This window comes from Canis lupus, chromosome 16 (genome assembly GCF_003254725.2).
Source record: "Canis lupus dingo isolate Sandy chromosome 16, ASM325472v2, whole genome shotgun sequence".
NCBI lineage: Eukaryota > Metazoa > Chordata > Mammalia > Carnivora > Canidae > Canis > Canis lupus.
In genome coordinates, this window is record NC_064258.1 from 34323976 (window position 1) to 34345866 (window position 21891).

The window sequence follows — 21891 nt, forward strand, 5'->3', positions numbered from 1 at the left end:
CCTGTCATTGAGAATCATGATCTTACATTCTGTTTTTTCCTGAACAATATAATTTTTTTGGTCTCAGTTTATAATGACATATCTCTGTAGTTTAACTTCACATTCAAACAATAAAAATATTAAAAATTTAACCTCATGCATGCCACTTACTTTTTAAGAAATATATTCCTATAATTATTATCTGGTGGAGAGATCTTATTTTTTACTGTCTTGCCCTGATTTAACAAATTTAATGGTATGAAGAATTTCCATACAGTTGTTTATTATTTTATTTGTTCCATATATTAGTGCTTTGGTCTCTAATGTCCTTTTATCTTTATTGTATTATCTCTATACATTTCCACTTAGAATAAAGAGATAGAAGCATGAAAATTAATAATCCATGCCTCAGACTTTTTTGCCATGCTTAATAAGAATGAGCAATTAAGGCTAGTAACCTCAGTGCTTAATACTGTTTTCAAAACTCAGTTATTCCATATATTGTCACTTCAGTGATTAAAGAGTAAGTATAACATGTAATCAGATTAAAACAGGATAACTAAACCAGTATTTAAAAAAAAAAAAGCTATGGTGTTCTGTGCATTGCATGGCAGAGTAGTACTAAAATTTGCCTAAATTCTCATGATGTTTTCGGATATTATGGGAACGCTTTGGCTACCCTTCAGTTTGAATCCTCATAATGACAAAGGTTCTAACAGTTATTTTTTAAAACCACACTATAACTGTTTTTAGAAAGTTATAACTCATCTTCCTGGTTATATTTGTGATAAGTTTGTGAAACTGTACCATACTACTATGAAAAAGGTAAAACTTTATGTGTACTTAGATTTTGAAAAGTAGCATCATATACATTTAAAAAGATTTTTTGGTAACTTGTGGCACTTTGGTAAAGGAATGTGCAATTATAAAGGTTTATGCCATTTTATTATTTTTTTTAATCACCAAGAATTACTCTTACTAAGCTTTAGATTGAAAACCAAACCCAATTTTAAGACTGGCACTTTTTCCTACCACTAGTTCCTGTTTCTATAATTATATGGAACCTTTAATTTAAACCATTCTTTGCAATGAGTTTTAAGTTTCCTCCTCCATCCTAACTTCAAAGGCCCTTAATTTAAGGAACATTTTATATTAATCCAGTGATAGTTAGATAAGCATGTTAGGTATCATGGACATTTAATCTGATGCCTGGCCTTAGTAATCTTCTGATAAAAATAGCTAAACTCCTGAAAAAGAATACTTGAACATTTTAATTAGTTTTTATTGGTTATAACCAGTTTAATAAGTTGATGTCCATATAGTCATAATTTATCTTAAAATCTGGGACTGCCAACATAACTAACTACACAGCATTACTTAAAATACCCTCATATATTCCAAAGAGAAATGACAAGAAAAAATAAAATTCTGTATGATTATGGCTATTGTATACACTTCTGGTAGGTTTCCAGTATTTTACTGGGATACACCCATGGGTGGTAGAAGCAAACTGAAAACAAATATAAATGCTTTAACATTGGATGTTGGCATCAGTATAGATTATGCATAAGCTATTGCAATAAAAAATACTCGTTGTGCCTGTATTTGAAGAATTTATCTTAGATTTTCTCTGGCCTTTTTCACTTAAGGCTGTACAATCATTTAAACATAGAGACAACAGAATATATGAATGAATGAATGAATGAATGAATGAATGAAATGATGGCCTTGTTTGCCATGAAATAATATTCTGTTGAATTTTTTGAGAGGCATTGGCTGTTGTATATTATGACATAAACTAGATTGTTCACAAGCTGCATGTGAGTCTTATGTACAAATCACAGCATTAGGAAATTATACATCTTTCTTTTTCCTCATAAATTGAATTCAGAATTTACAATTCAAATTTATAATTTTAAGCTGCTGATTATTCCAAGTACCTAATGTGGATTAAAAGATTAAATGAAACAAGACCTATGAAAGAATGCTAATTAATAGCATAACCCTATATACTATCACACTTCTGATAATGTTAAGTTTCTTATAAAGCCTTAAAATATTTTAGTGAAAAATTAATTACCTAGAAATGAAGGCACTTTATTACCTTGAACTAGCTATTTGTCTGTATAGAAATTGTCTAAAATCCCATAAAATATTCTTTATCCTTTTATAAATTTATTCTATTTATGTGTTTTTCTAAAGCTTCTTATTATATAATAGAATAATTCAAACTATTTTAACTTAATAGAAAATTGTGTTACATGATAGAACCAATGAACAATTCAGAAATAAAACTCTAGAGTAACAAAAGTGTGTGTCATAACAGCAAAACCATTAGTCTAAGTTAGTCTATAATTATTTGAGGTTAAAGTGTAAAATTTGAAGACTTTTTCATTGAACAATTTTTAGACAGCCTTTATTTTTTAAATCTTATTTTTAATTGGTACTACCTTTTGTTGAAATGTTGTTCAAATACAAGGGCAATCCAAAGTGTTAGGCCAGCCTGTCATAACTCAGTTTTCTTTAGTTGAGTCTTTTTTACCGTAACCCTAAAACATTAAGAAGCCAGTTTTGTTTCTTCTATGTTCAAGTCAGCCCGGCCTGGTAAATTATCAAATTTAAATCAGTAATGTGGATGTGCTGCTGTGTATAGCTGTGCCCTCTTCAGAAAATCAATAGTTGATTTATACAAGAGATTTGATTCAGAAAAAAAGGCATAGGATAATTTTTTTCAAAAGTTAAATTTTTTCTGAAGTTCAACATTACATCTTTCTGACATTTATAAAACATAAACTAACTTTTATCCAAGAATATTTTTTAACAGAAGAATATTTCACAGCAAACAAACTTTGTTTTCTTTTTTATTTGGGGGCAGTTCACTTAAGAAGAAAATATTGGTCTATAATTTCACTAATCTTTAATTCTTTCTCTGTGGTGGCCATTTTTCTATCACTAGTTTTAAATGTTTTACTAAATGTAAGTGCTGCTTCACAGACGCAGTTAACATTACATAGTACTGACAGGAGTCAAGTTTATTAGCAGTTTACTCTTATCAACGAGAAACTAAAAAAAAATTCCATGTCAGTTCTTTGGTTTGTATCTTGCTATCTTTTTTAAATAAGATATATTAACCCAAAGGTGTGTTAATGTCATGGCATGAACAATCTTAAATGTAGATCTATTGAGTATTTTGTGATGCTGAGTAACAGACTTTTCTCAAATCTCTGTGATGCTAAATATTTTCCTTAGGAGGTTTTGTTTAATGTTAGATTGTTGTTCTGAAAGATGTTGGTCCTAGTGGGATTTTTTTTAAAACTGGGAAAACAAATAAGCGCATGTATTACAAGTATAGAAATGGTGAATTGTAAACTTACCGTATAATAATGATTCTATTTTCAAAAATGTTTTGCTGTTAAATATATACAACATAAAATTGCTGCCATACTGTAATTGAGTACTTTTTCTTAAATGACCCTGTTATCACTATTCCAGAATTAGAAGTTGGGCAGATACATGATTGATTCATGTGTCTGCATAGATGCTTCAAGGTATATTCTTCTCTTGGTGAGTAAAAATATATTTTCCTTGGCATCAATGCATTGAGATCTGAATATACCTGTATCTATCCATTCTTATTGCACATTTCTTATACAGTATCTTTTAACATGCCAAAATTGGTCTACACACAACTTAAAATTGAGGGTTTGTTACATGCTTTCTAACAGAAAGGTTTTCAATGATATTCATTATGGGTTTGTACTGTGAAAATAGTGAAACTCCCTTTAAAATTGCATATATGCTAAATTTAAATTAATATTTTTTCTTTAGCTCAAATTGCCCTAAATCCAGAGAGACTATCAACCCTTTTCACTGTTGTCAAATCCAGCATAAGGAACAGCCCTAGGACACTCCAAACACAGTTGAGGAATAAGGAATAAGTCTCTTATGTTACACTTCAGAATAAAGGCATTGTGTGAAAGAAATGAACCGAAGTTCATCGTGAATGCAAGGCTTCTGTACTTGACATTCCTCCACCGAAGGGAAGACAAGTGTCAACAGCATTGGCATCATTTTCAAACTGATCTTAAGTGGAGTATCTTCCACCACACTGGAGTACTTCTTGACTCTTACAGGGTTTGGGGTTTTGTTTTTTTTGTTTTGTTTTGTTTTGTTTTAATTTTGTTTTGTTTTAATTCGCATCAAGCCTTTGCGTTTTCAAAAAACCATTTGTCAGCACTGAGGTAGAGAGACATAGATTTGAAAATACTTTCTTAAGAGATCATGTAACTATATAACTCAATTTAAAAAGAGGAGGAGGGATAGTTTCAACCCACTGCCTCTCACAAGAAACATGTTTTTAAATCTGTAACTGTTTTAGTGTTAACAGGGTACAAAGTGTTTTTTTGTCCTGTATTGTACTAAAGGTTCTCATTGATTGGTGATTGTATTGTACTGTATGAAAACAAATCATTAATTGCCTTGTATTGTTTATAATAGGCCATACCACGTACTACTTCAGTTTTTATGTTCCAAGTTTTCCAGTGATGCATGTTAACAGTTAGGTCCGAAAATTCTGTGGTGCTAATTATTCCATATCCAATGGTGCTTTTGTGGATGCTAACTGCACACATGCTGAACAAAGCTTGAAGTATCAAACTTTTCCTCCCTTCCTCTGTTTATATAAAGTAAAATGAAATAACTTGAATTTGTCTCAAAGTATCACTGACAATCTAATAAACTGGTTTATATGTGTGATTAATTTGGATTCTTAATTATTTTTCAGAAAGCAGATTAGCTCTACTGGGCCCTCTTATCAAACAAAAGTTGATTTTTACCATGTGTTTATTTTGTTAGTTCATTGGTGCCCCCAAATTTGTGGTATCTTTGGGAATTTAAATCCACTTGGCCTAGCTTCTATAATCAAATTTATGTTAAATCTACAAAAACTGGCTAGACCTACCAGACAGGGAAATGAGTATGTTGAGAAAACTAAACATGTGACATTACAGTGCCTTTGTCTATTTCAGTATTTTACTAATAACATTTTATTATCTACTTGAACCATGAGATGACATTTGCATGGAAACAAGTATGCCTTCAGAACCTTTGTTACTTGGTCAGATGACATTAAAAACACCATTCCTATATGCTGATGTTTAAAGTCAAAGTTCCCACTTCACCTGTATGAAAACATGGACAAAAAATAAAATTGGAACTTTCCAGGACAAACTGATACCATACACCAGAAAGACATACTAGATAAATCATGCATGGTCTTATTGAATTTTTAATTTTAACATTCACCATAAGATATACAGCATTAGGACAAGTGAAGCTGCTATCCTCGTGAGGGCAGAGGTCTCTTTGTCCTAAGCTAAAGTCAATATTAAGGCAGTGTGCAAATTTGCATTCTGACCTTGGTATTTTGCCTAATCCATGGTAACCTTAAATTTAAAAAGAAAAGATCAAAATAAATCTATTAAAGTAACAATCACTGATCTCAAATAGAAGATGAGCAAACCTGTCGATCTAATCTAGTGGGCCCAGTGACTGAAATGACATTCCCATGTTGCTGTGGTTATTTATTTTATAAAAAGCGTAGGTGCAGTAACTTTGCCTCAAATGATTATTGAATCATGTCTAACTTCTAATATTAGAAAATAAAGTTTACAGAAGAGAGCCAATATGACTGGGCTTGCATCTCCGTGACTATCTTGAACAAATGCAATATTTACTAGATCACAACCTCTCCAAGGATATTTCTACTGTATATTTTTGTAACTTCCTTTACAGCATTCCATTTTATGAAAACTGGCAAATAATAAATGTGCTACAAAATAATTTCAGGTCTTCTCTAATCAAAAAGAGAGAAAGTAGGTAGGTCTATGAATGTTTTAGAGTATCTTTACTTCTGCGGTAACATTTTGCCTGTTAATGGAAAGAAAAATCAATTCTAATTTTATAAAAGGATAAAAGAATAAATTGTTTTTGGAAAAAATATCTTTTTAATCTACATGAAAAAAATTCTCATTTTTATCCCTACAGCCACCAATTTTATGTATTATTGTTCACCATAATGTTTGTCCCACCTAAAAAATTATTCTCACAAAATTTATCAGATCTTCTGTATGAAATTATTTTAAAAACTCAGCCTTAAATAAAATGAGTATGCTTTGTAATTTTGGTTCATTTATGAAAATAATGTAGTCTCTCCCTCTTTATGTTTATTATTTAAGCTTTTAAAAGTTACATAAAATTCTGTTTGTCTTTACTTTTATCAGTATTATTTTGGTAAGTTCTGTTTTCTGTTCCTAAAATAATAATTTCCCTTGAAGATCTTAAGCTTAAGCTGTCATCTGTAAATATGTGAATGAAAGCACTTTCAATAAAGATCCAGATATTCTCCACTGAGAGACATCTTTTGAAATAAATTTCATGTACCTTAAAAGCCTAACTTTATTCATCTCAGGGAACTAATTTTTCTCATCAAGAATTACTTTGAGTTTGAAAATGGCCAATACTAATAACCTTGCCCTTATTTAAAAAAAAAAAAAAAAGCCAATCTATAACCTATATCATTTCAGACTTGTTTTCTTCATGCATTTTTTTTAAACTGTTGAGATAGGTGCATACTGAGTTCATGTTAAGACTAAAGGCACTTTTCTTACTTTTCACTTTATCCTTGAGGCAGTGAAAAGACTCCGAAAATAACTAAAAAATAAGTAATACAGGGATGCCTGGGTGGCTCAGTGGTTGAGCATCTGCCTTGGGCTAGGGTCGTGATCTGGGGCTCCTGGGATCAAGACCCACCTCGGGCTCCCTGGAGGGAGCCTGCTTCTCCCTCTGCCTATGTCTCTCCCTCTCTCTATGTCTCTCATGAATAAATAAATAAAGTCTTTTTTTTAAAAAAGTAAGTAATAAAATTCGTGAAAAAACAAATGAGCGGTATACTGTCTACAAAACTGAATAAACCATATAATGTATTGAGCACAGCATTATATGTATTGTCCCAAATTCGTCTCCTATTCTGCAAGTGGTAGCTAAAGCTTACACTTTCCATAGAGCGTAATGTTTCCCATCACAAAAGACTTAACAAAAAGCTAGCTGATGAAAATAAAAAAGGATCCTGATCGGCCCTCAGTTTGGGGTATGTAGAAATGCAGTTTTGTTAGTTCATGGTGAGTAAACTTGCAAAAGATTCCTTTTAAACAAGGTCATAAAAAAAACACCTTCATGATCAGATACCCGGTAAAGAAAATTAATTTACAACAAAAAATAAAGTGTTATTCCACTGAACAGGACTGAAAGGAAACTGCAAAAGAAGTAGACTTCAAATTTTGCTTCATGTAACTCTTTAAATTATTTAATGATAAACATGTATTCTATCATTTTAAAAATGATTTTTTTAGAAGGAAATAGATACTAAATAAATTAGAATATGTACATCAACTGGTTGCATATTCTCTTTCTGGTAGGAAAGCCTCTTTATAAAATCTAATTAATGTCAGGACATTGCTTGACAAGTATAAAATCAGGTAAAAGGAAATGAGTCATGTTAATGAACAGCATCACGTTAGGATGGGCTCCATAAAGAAATAGAATCGCATTAGCTCATCAGAATAGTCATCTCAAGATAGAGATGGAGATCATGAACACATCCTTATGTTTTATATTTTTTTATTTCATCTGTCAGTGTGATAATGTTATTGCTTATCAATATAATTAAACCACATATTATATTCATATCACTTTAGGCTCCCTAATGATATAATATCATATTATAATTATCATTCATCATTAAGCATTATCATCACTTATATATTATGTAGTCATTATGTATCATATCATTATTACTAATGCCATCATCATTATTAATAATAATTAGCCATACTTAGGCATTATTCATTCACTATCATATCGTTCGTCATTAACAAAAGTTTCATATACAACAGATACTTCTCAGGTTGTGACTCTTCTTCATAGAGATTTGGGGAACATCCCAGCTCAGCAGTAGCAACTAATGAAGGATCAAAACCCTCTTCCTTGCCCTCATAGCAGAACATGTCAATAGATCGTGGCATTCTTTCCAATGGACCAGATACAGCTCTAGAATCTTTTTCAACTCAGCACTCCCAGCAGCCACTACCAGTTAACTAGACTTAGCACACAAGGTTGGCATATATGCCATCCTGCCTTAAATTTCTCAGGAACATAAAGAAGCCATCTGTATAAGCTCGGCTCCTCCAAGACGCAAATGCCAAGATGCGATTGGATGTAATAATGGAGTTATTAGAGGAAATGCCACTGAGGGAAATTGGAGAAGGAGCTGATGGAGGAGCCATTACATGGTGATGCAGGTCTATACCTTATGAAGGAGAAGAAAGAAGAAACCAGGGAAGAAGGGAGAAAGGAAGTTACTTCTTAGATTCATCACAGTTCTAAGAAAGTTCCAGCCAAACATTGGGCAGTCCTTGAGCCAAAGTGACCCTTCACAGGAGGCCAGCATCTTATAGGTACGGGCCCGCTTACTATCTCTGCCACGCTCCACCATCGGCTAGGAACAGCCAAGGCAAAGCACAAGCCCAGTGCAAACACAGTGATGGATTGCAGAGCATAGCAGCTGATCTGAGCCATTTACACTCCCTGAAGTAGGAAATCTGAGAGCTGCATCTTCAGGGCCACCACAGGTTTCTGTCTGCGTGGCACAGATCTACTTGTCCCCCTAAGCTGGAAAAGCACCCTCTCCATGGTCCTCACAGGCCTTAGTCTGAAGGGAAAAACTCAGAAAAGAGAAGTTAAGGAGTAAAACATGGCCCCTGATTCTGCCTTGGATCTCAGGGTCACAACTGGAACTTCTCTTCTTCCTCCTCCACCATCCATTCTAAATTACCCCTCACCTTGGCACGACTCAGGGGCTTGCCTGGTGGTACAACTCAAACCTTCATTCCCAAGGGATCTGACCTCTTCATAATCATACTCTTCTCAGGCTGTGGTTGCCGCCCAGGTCCAACAGCAGTTACAATGGGACAAAGAAGTACCAGGACACACATTCCCTCTTCTCTGCCTCCATTGTTTAAAGCAGCACTATCTCCTCCTAATGGTCAGGGTTAATTACCCCCTGCTCAATTGGTGACTCCTCGCCTAACCTGCTGATTCCTAGGCATAAAGAGTGCCTGGTGTTCTGGCAGCAGCTGTAACTTATAAGTTCAATGGATACTGGCCATGTCCTTTACCAAGAATAGGCCCCATTTGAGGCCTAGAACCTCCAAGCTGCAAAGTCCAGAGCTTTGGGGGCAGGAAGCACAAACCTCCAGTGGGTCATTAGTAGTGATGATCAGTGAAGCCACATCTGCTTCCATACCCTTGATTCCCAAATTTATGTATTCTTCCTACTGAGTGCACAGCACTATATAGAGAGGTTCCTGGTGTAATGAATATACTGTGTCTTGAAGGATGTCATCCCATGCTTTCAGAATACTGCCTCACATTGGCCCTTCTGCTGTGCCTTTAGACAGCTGCATTCCTCAAAGCTGACTTCCTCCGGGTGGTGTGATAGTCACAGTCATATCATAGCCTACTCCTTCCACCTCCTTCACTGGGAAGTGAATTCCCTGGTTGGATGCCTCTGTCTCTGCTACCATGGCTACTCTGTCAACTGTGCTAGTTCTAAAGTGGCTAGTGGCAATCTGACCCGTGTCAGTTGGCCAAATCATTTTGTCTACTTGGTTATTCAGGGCTTCTTCCATGGTGGATGCCTTCTGGTGGACATTAACATGTAAAATGCCTCTATCTCAGACTTTTGGGTTCTGGTTCTCCAGTTCTTTTCCTTTCAGGTCCCTAACTAGAGAGCCAGGCCAATGACCACTGTCTAGGAACTGTAAATATTTTCACCTTAGGCCATACAGTGTTGATGATAAAGTGCACTGTTTGCAGCTCTGCCCCTTAGAAAGATTTTCCCTCTTCGGTGTCTTTCAAGGCCACTCCACACATTTTCAGCTTGTACCCACATACCTAGCCACTTCATCCATAGACCAAGCTCAGATTTTTTCTTCCTCCTTCAGCTGGCTTTATGAAAATCCCCATATGAGCGTAGATGTGAGATGGGAGAGGAATGCTGGTGCATCTGTTGAGGATGCTAAGGATAAGGACCCTTGGGCTGCCTGTTCATAAGATAGTCGTGATCTCTGGTCCTACCTGGGATTGATCTTGCATATATCATTTCCATCTTTTGGTAAACTAGCCTTGGGCCCATCCAACTTCATGGCTTGGAGAGTTCAACCAAACCTAAATAATGATGGGCAGTTCCATACCCATGGTCCACAACCATCATCACCACCAATGCCCTAGCCCTTCAATATCTGTTTCTCAAAAAGTTTCAAATCTCCTGCCACTTGGCTTAGTCTTATTCCAGAATTGCAGGTGCCTGCACTGGGGTTTGCCAAAAGCTCTGTCTTTTCCCATTGCATCCTTCTCAATACTGAGACTTCCAAAGCTGTAGGGTCTTCCCAATTGTATGAACCAAGCAGCAGGGATGCTGTACCTGCTTCAGAGCATTTCCTACTCTGAGCCCTACCCAAAGCTGTTAATTTTCTAAGTCACCCAGTATATGGGCCAAAGCAATAATCTTATCTGTGAAATATGTTGTCTCCCAAGCTCAAAAAAGCTAACCAAGGTGCTGACCTTCTATAGTATAGGGATGAAAGATACACCCATATGTCTCTTACTTTGAAAAAGATATCCTGGCATGCTCCTGACCTTTGGACCTAAAAACTTCACCAAAGTGGCAGGACCCTGAATAGTCGCAGAGTACCTAATGGAGTTCCCACTTTCTTCACCCTCCTTTATTCTTTCCACTGATCATGAGGACCAATGAGCAATGTGGCTTGCACTGCAGCCTGGGCCTGTTGCAGAATCCTCTCCTACTGAGAACAACTCAGAAATTTCCACTTCACTGAATATTGTTATTGCTTTTTCCAGACTTCTAAGAACTATCTTAGCAGTGAGTTTGGCCCTTCCCTGAGGTTATTGCCAAGATGTAAAATCTTAGATCCTGAGAAAGTTAAATTCCAAGCCCCTATCATGCACTCTCAAGATAGAGTCCAAAGTTTATGCCTCTGGCTCCTGCCGGAATGTGCTAGAGAATTCTGACAGCTTTTCTGGGATACAGTCTCCTTTCTTTTTCATCATTCCTCACATGTCTCCAACCAGGCAATGCTGGGACTGATCTTTAGTTATCAGACAGGGAGGAAGAGAAGGCAGCTGTGGAGGGGAGCCAGTGTTCCTTATGAGGGAGAGATCTCTGTAGCATCTTCTAGGGTGGCAGGAGTGCTGGCTCTTACCAGGGAAGGATGGGACACTGTGGAGAAAATTTACTCCAGAAGCATCCATCTACATGTCATTATCCCATCTCTCATGGTCCCAGAGTCCCCCAGCCAACACCTTGACCTTGGTATAAGAGGTCTATCTTGACTGAACATTCAAACATCTGGAAACCTCTGCAATTTTCAGTCTATCCAACTGTGTCTGTCTCCCACACTATAAGAGGTAATGGCCTCTTTGTAAGCTACCAAAGAGACCCTCTGGCTCTCACACTTAGCCATTAACTGCTTATTAATGGCTGTGAGCCTTTCATTATCCTCCTGCTGGCATCAATACAATTTAGCAGTAATCAGCCAACTCTGCTGTCTTTGAGGACATTGTTCTTACCATAGCTTTAAAATGCCTGAATCATCACATCTGCAACATCATTCTCCCCTTGGCTAGGATATTTCCTGAGGACACAATCAATGAAATTAGCATTTGAGTCACCACTTGATCCTAGGGACTGTCCTTGCCCCATCTACCAATCAGGTTAACATTCTCTTTGCCCACTGGGTGATTAGTGGGTTGGCCCCAAATTGCAATCTTTTCTTGGATCATTCTTGGGACTAATTATATCAGTCTAGGTCATCTGAAAAACAGAAGCTAAGACAAAATTAGATACATTTAAGAAATTTATTGGGGCAAATGCTGGTGAGGGAAAATGAGGAGCTGGAGGAAGCTAGGAGATCCATCAGACCAATGCTGATCCCACCCCTGTGCAGGAGAAAAGGAAGGTCTCAGACTGCAGCACTGCTCTGAGAAAGTTTTGGCAAGGCCAACAGGAGTCCTCAAGCTAAAGGTATCCTTCTGAGGAGTCCCGGTCTTTGAGAAATGGACCTGCCTTTATAACTCTGCCATGAGCAGTCACTGGGAACAGTTCAGGGAAATGGGGCCTTAGCGTGGACACAGTGACAAAAGTCAGAGCACACCAGCTGACGCCTTCGGTTAATTATCTTCCCTGTGGTAGAGGATCTGGGAGGCATGTTCTCATGGCTGCCATACCATGCCAACACATAGAGGTATTTGTGATCACAAAAAGCCCATCTCAGCCATTGTTGAAATGCTGATACTAATTTGGCTCAGTGTGAGAGAGGGATAATTTTGATCCTTATACTGAAAATTATGGAAGAAAGGTTACTATAACTGGAGTCTGAACTCACAACGAGTAATAAACTTAAAAGTAATATTAAAATACTAATGAATACTCTTTTTTATTTTTTAAAGACTTTATTTATTTGAGAGAGAGAGAGAGGCAGGAAGAGCACAAGTGGGGGGAGAAGCAGAGGGAGAGGGACAAGCAGACTCCATGCTGAGCCCAGAGCCCCACGCACAGCTTAATCCCATCCCCCTGAGATCATGACCTGAACCAAAATCAAGAGTCAGACACAACTGAGCCACACAGTCACCCCAATATTACTGAATACTCTCAAGTTCAACAAATTCATACTCAAAAAAACTACATTGTTTTAAAAATATTCCAACATACAAATATCTTATATATATTTATACACATATTTTGAAAGAAAAATCAGTATAACAAACCTAAATTTATACAAAAGTAAATAATACAGTGATTTTTGTGGAACAAAGGATTATCTTTAAAAGATTTCCTATATGATGTATTTATGAGCAAACTGCTAGCATATTTCTTTAATCATTTAAAAGTATTTGATTTCACTCAATCACAATTATATATATATGTATATATATATAATGTAATTTTTAAAGATTGATTTATTTGAGAGTACGAGTAAGTGGGGGAAGGGCAGAGGGAGAGAATCTTGGAGCAGATTCCCCACTGAGAGGAGCCTCAACGGGGGCTTAATCTCACAATTCATGAGATCATGACCTGAACAGAAAGCAAGAATCAGATGTTTTAGCTTACTGAGCCGCCCAAGCACCCCAATATATTATGTAATTTTTAATCAAATAGTACTTAAATGTATTACTTAGAAAGTAAATGTCCTCCATAATCTCACTCCACAGAGATAGCTATTAACAGTTCAGTGAGTAGTCTTCCAAATTTATTTATTTTTATGCATACATTAAAATATGCATATAATGCTTTAAACAAAAATGATATTTTATTATACTCAATTTCACTCAATATCCAAAATGTTTTTTAACATTTAATCTTCTACTTCTTTTTTTTTTTTTAAGATTTTATTTGAGAGAGAGGAGAGAGAGCACAAGGAAGGGGGTGAGGTAGAGGGAGAGGTCAAAACAGGGAGCCCCACGTGGGGCTCGATCCCAGGACCCTTGGGATCCCAAGCAGACATTTAACCGACTGAGCCACCCAGGTGCCCCCATTTTATGCATATCTTAACAAGTAAAGTTACTTGGCCAAAAGAGATATTTGTTTTAATTCTTTTATTGAGACATAAATGGCATGCAATACACTGTACTCATTTCAAATATACAACCTGATAAGTTCTGATTATGTATACAACCATGAAACCTTCATTACAATCAAAATAACAAACATAATCACCTGCAAATTTTCCTTCCCGCTCTCCCACCCATCCTCACCTTAACCCCTATCCCCAGGCAAACACCGGCCTACTTTCCATCAACATAGGTAAGTTTGCATTTTCTACAATTTTATATAATCGAGTCATACATTATATACTCCTTTTTGTCTGGCTTCTTTTACTCAGCATAATTAATTTTTTAAGTAATTCAAGTGGTGTGAATCAATAGTTAATTCCCTTTTATTGCTAAATAACATTCCATTGTATGGATATATTTTTAAATTTATTAATCTCCTGATGGACATTTGAGTTGTTTCCAGCATCTGGCTATTAAAGCTGCTATAAAAAGCTGTGTTCAGGTATTGTTACATACATTTGCTTTCATTTCTCTTTAGCAATGGAATGAAATGACTAGATCATGGTGAGTATATTTTTAACTTTTTAAGAAACTGCCAAACTATTCTTCATACTGCTTGTTCCATTTTACATGCCTCCACATCCTTGTCAATCCTTGATGTGGTCAGTTTTCCCAATTTTTGCCGTTTGAATAGGTAACTAAAGGTAATTCATGTGGTTTTAATTTGCATTTCCCTGATGCCTAGTGATGTTGTGTATCTTTTATATGCTTATTTACCATCTATATCTCTTCTTTGGTGAAGTTGCAAATCTTTGCCTATTTTTAATTTATCAATTTTTGTATTGCCTTGTTTGAATTTTAAGAATTCTTCCTATTAAGTCCTTTATCAGCTATATGACTTGCAAACATTTTCTCCCATTCTGTAGCTCATCTTTTCATTCTCTTAGCAGTTTCTTTCAAAGAATAGAAGCTTTTAATTTTGATAAATTTCAAAGTATCAGTTTTTTTCTTCTAAATTGTGCTTTTGGTATCATTTCAAAGAACCCTATGCCTAACTCAAGGTCACAAAGATTTTCTTCAATGTTTTCTTTCTTAAGTTGTATAATTTTATGTATCATATTTAGGTCTGTGACCCATTTTGAGTCCATTTTTACAAGCTATAAGATATGGATCTAATTTCATTGTTACAATAGAATATTCAGTTGTTCTATCACCATTTTTTGCTAAGACTATTCTTTTCCACTGATTTACCCTCACATCTTTGTTGAAAAATCAGTTGTCTACTTACATGTGGGTCTATTTCTGAACTGTGTTCTCTTCCATTGTTACATGTGTCTATCTTTATGCCAATATCACACTATCTTGATTAATAAGTCTTAAAATCAGGAAGTGTTAGTTTCTCAACTTTCAAATTCTTTATAAAGTAATTTTGGCTATTCCTGTTTCTCTGCATTTCCAGATGAATTTGAGAATCAGTTTCTCACTTTCTGCAATAAAGCCTACTGGGATTTTGATGGGATTGCATTCAATCAATATACCAGTTTGGGGAGAAATGACATTTTAACAATATTGAGTCTTCCAACCATCTACTAAATTCTTCACTAATATCTCTCATGAATTGTACTTTTAAATGTACAAGTCTTACACACCTTTTTTCAAATTTATTAAGTATTTCATAATGTTTATATTATAAATCACGTTATCTTTGTAATTTAAGTTTATTGTTCATCCCTAATCTATAAAAATATAATTGGTATTTGTATATTTTATATACAATTGACTTTTTAATTTTATATCATGCTAGCATCTATATCTATATATGCATATGTATTATTAGGCTACATATACTTAATAGCAGGATACCCTACTTTGATTCCTTGGTTTGTGGGATAAAATTTATTAAAAGAGTACCTGGGTGGCTCAGTGGGTTGGGCATCTGACTCTTAATCTTGGCTCAGGTCTTAATTTCAGTGTTGTGGCTTTGAGTCCTGTTGGGCTCCACACTGGGCACGGAGCTTACTTAAAAAAAAAATTATTGGGCAGCCAGGGTGGCTCAGCGGTTTAGCGCCGCCTTCAGCCCAGGGCCTGATCCTGGGGACCCGGGATTGAGTCCCTCGTCAGGCTTCCTGTGTGGAGCCTGCTTCTCCCTCTGCCTGTGTCTCTGCCTCTCTCTCTCTCATGAATAAATAAATAAAATCTTAAAAAAAAAAAAAAAGGAGAGCCAGAGTGTCTCTCTTGCAAAAAAAAAAAAAAGTTATTAAAATGGGAAAAGGCAAATGAAGTCTCTGAAACTAACCCCCCCCCCCAAGTAACAATAGTAAATCAAAAATAATATCCTACTTCAAGGAGAAATGGCAGAAATTAATTCTACCCTTAAAGATCTAAATGATGCTGGGCTTAGTGGTCCACATCATACATCTATTTAATTCTCCAGCCTGTCTCCTAGCGAAACTAAAGTATGGAGGATGGCAGTGAATTACCTCGAGCTCAACAAAATACTGGCCCAAACTACACCTGCAGTGTCAGATGTGGTGTCTCTGTTGGAGCACATGAACACTGTCTCTGGTACATAGTATGTGATCATTGAGCTGTCAAATGCATTCTTTGTCATCTCTATCAGAGAATTCAGATTGACTTAGCCCAGACAACAGTATGCATTTACTGTCTTATCAGAGGACTATTAACTATTTCAGTATTAACTATTTCACTCTCTGTCAAGATACAGCCCAGGGAAAATGAATTCTCTGGACATTCTGTAAAATATTACCTTGGTCCATTATATGGATGATATCATGTTGATTGGATCAGATGAGCAAGAAGTAGCAAGTACGTTGGAGGCCTTGTTAAGATATACATTCCAAAAAGTGGAAAATAAACTCAGCAGGGCCCACCACGTCAGCAAGAATTCAGGGTCAATGGCCAGAAGCATGATAGGATATCCATCCCCCTCAAAGTGAAAAGCAAATTAATATATCTTTCACTTCCCATGAGTAACATGGAACCATAACACCTGGAAGGGGGCAGCCCCGGTGGTGCAGCGGTTTAGTGCCCCCTGCAGCCCAGGGCATGATCCTGGAGACCCTGGATCGAGTCCCATGTTGGGCTCCTTGCATGGAGTCTGTTTCTCCCCCTGCCTGTGTCCCTGCCTCTCTCTCTCTCTCTCCGTATCTCTATGAATAAATAAATAAAATAAATAAAATATAAAATAAAATAAATAAATAAAATAAAATAAAAAAAAACACCTGGAAGGGATCTCCAGTTCTTGGAAGTACCATATTCTACACTTTGAAATATGGTTTGGTTCATTTTACCAAATAACCAAGGAAGCTTCTCAATTTGAGAAAGGCCCAGAGTAGCAAAGAGCTCTTAAGCAAGTCCAGGCTGCAAGCAGCTCTCTCACTTTGCCATCTGACCCAGAAGACTCTATGGTGTTAGAAGTATCTGTGGTAGGAAAAGGTGCCATATGGATTTTTTAAAAAGATTTTATTTATTCATTCATGAGAGACACAGAGAGAGGCAGACACAGGCAGAGTGAGAAGCAGGTTCCCTGCGGGAGCTCAAAATGGGACTCGATTCCAGGACCCCGAGATTACGACCTGAGCCAAAGACAGACACTCAACCACTGAGCCACCCATATGGATTTTATGACAAGTCCCAACATAAGAATCACAATGCAGGGGTGCCTGGGTGGCTGAGTCAGCTAAGCATCTGCCTTCAGGTCAGGTCATGATCCAGAGGTCCTGGGATTCAGCCCTGTATCGATCGGCTCCCTGCTGAGCAGGGAGCTTGCTCCTCCTTCTCCCTCTGCTCCTCCCTACTCTGCTTACTCAAACTCTCTCTCTCTCTCTCTCAAATAAATAAATAAAATCTTTAAAAAAAAAGAAAATAGGATCCCTGGGTGGCGCAGCGGTTTGGCGCCTGCCTTTGGCCCAGGGCGCGATCCTGGAGACCCGGGATCGAATCCCACATCGGGCTCCCGGTGCATGGAGCCTGCTTCTCCCTCTGCCTGTGTCTCTGCCTCTCTCTCTCTCTCTCTGTGTGACTATCATAAATAAATAAAAATTTAAAAAAAAAAAAAAAAAGAAAATAAGAAACACAGTGTAGATCCCTGGAATCCTGGATCATGCCACCTGCAGCAGGTATTATAAACCATTTGAGGGGCATCTAGCTATTTCACTTGGTAGAGCATGTGACTCTTTATCCTGGGGTCGTGAGTTCAAGCCCCATGTTGGGGGTAGAGTTTACTTTTAAAAAATCAAAATAAATAAATCATTTGCAAAACAGATCCCAGTATGCTATTAGCTTCCATGGAAAAGACAGAATGCTTGACCATAGGGACAGACTATGTATCCAGAAGTGCCTATCATGAACTGCCTTCTGTCAGACCCACAAAGTTAAAAGGTCAAGTGTGTTCAGCAGCATTCCATTCTAAAATAGAAGTGACACAGGGGCACCTGGGTGGCTCAGTGGTTGAGTGTCTGCCTTTGGCTCAGGTCATGATCCCAGAGTATTGGGATCGAGTCTCACATTGGGCCCTGCATGGAGCCTGCTTCTCCCTCTGCCTGTGTCTCTGCCTCTCTTTCTCTCTCTGTGACTATCATAAATAAATAAAAAAAAATTAAAAAAAAAAAAAAAAGAAAAAGAAATGGACTGCCAAACTACAATTCCACTCAGGGATGGCTCTGAGGACCAGTGATGAAGGGAAGTCTTCCCCATGGGCAGAGCTTCAGTGGGTGCACTTTATTCACTCTGCATGAAGGGAAAAATCCCCCAAGGAAAGACCATATAGACTCATGGACATGGACAAATGGTTTGACTGTTTCGCCAAGAGCTTAAAATGAGAAGGATTGGAACACTGAGGATAGAGAGGTCTGGGGAAGAAGCTTGCTGATGGATACACGGGAATAGGCAAGAAGTATGGAGATCTTTGCATTGCGTGTTCATACCTGCCAGAAAATATTAATCAAAGGAGAGGCACTAAAAACCAAGTCACTAGAACAATCCACACACAAATCTCAGAGTCACGGAGCCTTTTTCCCAAAGGAACTTTTCTTTCTTTTTTTTTTTTTTTTCACACACACAACTTTAATGTTTCTTCTTCTGCTGACTACATTAATACTCTTTTTGCTATTTTTGTGCTAGAAATAAGTATCCAAATGTTTTCCCTAAAGCTGTGTCAATCTTCTGTCCACTGTCAATCTTTTTTTTAATAATAAATTTATTTTTTATTGGTGTTCAATTTACCAACATACAGAACAACACCCAGTGCTCATCCTGTCAAGTGCCCCCCTCAGTGCCCGCCACCCAGTCACCCCCACCCCTCGCCCTCCTCCCCTTCCACCAACTTTATATGGTCTCATTCATTTGGGAAATATAAATAATAGTGAAAGGGAATAGAGGGGAAGGGAGAAGAAATGGGTAGGAAATATCAGAAAGCGAGACAGAACATGGAAGACTCCAAAGGAACTTTTCTGTGGCAAATACACAGTCTTTGGCTCTTTATCTGATTATATTCAGCACCAAACAGTGCATTTTCTCCCAAAAATCATAATTTTGGTATCAGAAGTGTCCAATCCTTTTCATCTGCATATAATATGGTACCATTTGTACAAACACAGGGAAAATATTATATGCTCAAAGTTGCTTCTTACACAGAAAATATTCCCAGAAGGACATAACAGAAACAATGAACAATCAGTGCCCTAGGAAGCAGAACTGTGTGACAGACTCTTTACTGTATACACTCTTACTTTTTCTGAATCCATGCACTATGAATTAAAAATCTATTAGAAAAAATAAATTTCACCAAAAAAGAAAATTCCAAAAGAGTGAGCCACTTATTCAGACAAAATTTCTTTGTCCTCTTTCCTCATCTGTAATTCCATACTCACAGTGGTGGCCACAAAAGCCCTTAACCATCCATCTTCAGGATCTTCAAAATTAGTTTCAGGCAAACTCCACTTACACAAGCTCTTCTCACTCCCTAGCTACTTGCCTTTTCCATATCTATTCTCTGTCATCTTCTAGTAAAGCCTTCCTTTTTCAGATGCAATCTCACTGATCTCCCCATGCTCTCTAGGTTCTTCGTTTATTTGTTTTTCCACTTTGACCATTATCCTCATGAACTTGGACCAGTAATAACCTAAGCTTCTTCCTCCCAAGAGGTGATGGGAAAGATTAGAAACAACTAAATCTAATATATTTTATTTTCTCGTTATTACTTCTCCTTCTTAGCATCACTATCAATTTTAATGTCTTGATCTAATAGAGTATCTCCAGTACCTAAGACAGGGCCTGGTACATGATTGATGCTTATAATTTATTGACTTAAATGAAAGAACGAAGATAGTGAATAAACAATACACTCTGTTCAGAGGTCAGCTTGTTTTTTCTATGCAACCTTAAAACAAACGTTGCCACTCTCAGATTTTAAGAAGTCTCTAGCTCCAAGTGTCTGTCCGTGGAAATGCCCTAAAGGTGATTTGGAGATACCCCACTCCTGACTGGAGACACATGTTGTTAGATGCTCCCCACTATGGGGACATTTTTGTTTGTTTTGTTTTTGTTTTACCAGCTCATCAGTTTATTCTCAAAGAATATTAACTTAAGAACTGCTAGATGGAGGACATAGATACACAGGGCAAGGTAGGGGGATGGGGATGGAGATGGGAGACAGCACAGCGGAGACCTTTCATGTCCTCTCTGGGCACCCCACTCTGGTAGCACCTCCATGTGTCCATCAACCCGGAAGCTCTCCAAACCTTATCCTTTTGGGTTTTTATGGAAACATCATCACATGGGCTCGATTGATTAAAGCATTGGCCATTAGTGATTGAATTCAATCTCTAGCCCCTCTCAGCGGGGTTGGTTCCCCTGGCAACCAGACCCCATCCACAGGAGGCTTCCAAAAGTCAGGTCATTAACATAAACTCAGGTGTAGTTAAAAGGAACTTGTTATGAATAACCAAAGACACCTTTATCACCCATATTATGCTCTTTTCACGTAGGAAATTTCAAGGGTTTTAGTAGCTCTCAGGAGCCAGGAAGGAGACAGACAAAGACCAACACCATGGTGATATTTAATGATATTGCAGAGGTGGCTTGCTGTGCTTCGAGATTTCTCTGAATTCTCTCATCTCGCTGCGTCCCATTACTGTTGTGGTTAAAAGCGTTTGGCTTGGTGTCTGTGCACTCAACGCCTCTCTCAAGTCAGCTTGAAGGCTAGGGCTGCTAAATTGGAAAATGTCCTTGTCTCTCAGGACACTACTTCGATAACTTCTTGATTTGTAGGTCTCAAAGCAGAAGAGTGAAAATTTTTAAATTTCCTCTCAGTTCTCAAAGGAGGCCAGAGAGTGCAAGATTGAAAACACCAACACCTACCGAACAGATTGGATATTCTTTCCTCCGTGCTAACAAAGTGGAGGTGCTAACAAAAACCAGATCATCTGCTTCCTCTGTTCTGTCCTTTCACTCCTGCTCCATTAGCAAAGGTCCAAATACTGAAAATCACTAATTATATTCTGAATCCCTCGTATAACAGCAGCAATTATGTATTAGTGAAGAACTTCAAGCTGAAGCCCGCTTTCTTTTTAGCAGAAAACACCCCCTCCTACTTATTCAGAAACTACTATATCATTTATTTATCACATACCCACCATATGCTAGACACTATGTTATTTTCTTTCACATAAGTGACTTCCTTTAATGTATCTCTTTGTGCATGTGTGCATTTATTCATTCATTACACAACTGGTAGCAGGAGAAAAAAAATTCCAAGAGGGATTTATCCCTCTTGACTTGCTGGGGTCCTCAGCAATCAGGACAAAGAAAATGAAGGGTTAGTGTAATCAGCTTTGATTTTTCTACAGATGGAGCATTGTTATTTACATATAATTTCTTTCTCTATGTTGTAGTTCCTGTTTTTTTGTTTTGTTTTGTTTAATTTTTATTTATTTATGATAGTCACACAGAGAGAGAGAGAGGCAGAGACACAGGCAGAGGGAGAAGCAGGCTCCATGCACCGGGAGCCCGACGTGGGATTCGATCCCGGGTCTCCAGGATCGCGCCCTGGGCCAAAGGCAGGCGCTAAACTGCTGCGCCACCCAGGGATCCCAGTTCCTGGTTTTATTTTTTTATTTTATTTTTTCCAGTTCCTGGTTTTAAAAGATGGTTTCATGGTTGACCTAAAAGTCGATACACAGCATCAGTCATTTAAACTCTCAC

At 37.4% G+C, this 21891-nt stretch overlaps 1 protein-coding gene across 3 annotated transcripts in view; it reads left to right on the forward strand.

Annotated features, from left to right (window-relative positions):
• Positions 1–4738, forward strand: part of PURG (purine rich element binding protein G) — a 37145-nt gene extending 32407 nt beyond the window's left edge. For all 3 annotated transcript variants that reach the window (XR_003126027.3, XM_025421888.3, XM_025421961.3), the window contains one exon: positions 3808–4738. Coding sequence is in view for 2 of the 3 variants with exons in the window: in XM_025421888.3 (XP_025277673.1) it covers positions 3808–3917 (110 nt within the window). In the remaining variant the exon portion in view is untranslated. The remainder of the gene's footprint in view (positions 1–3807) is intronic.
• The last annotated feature ends 17153 nt before the right edge of the window (positions 4739–21891 follow it).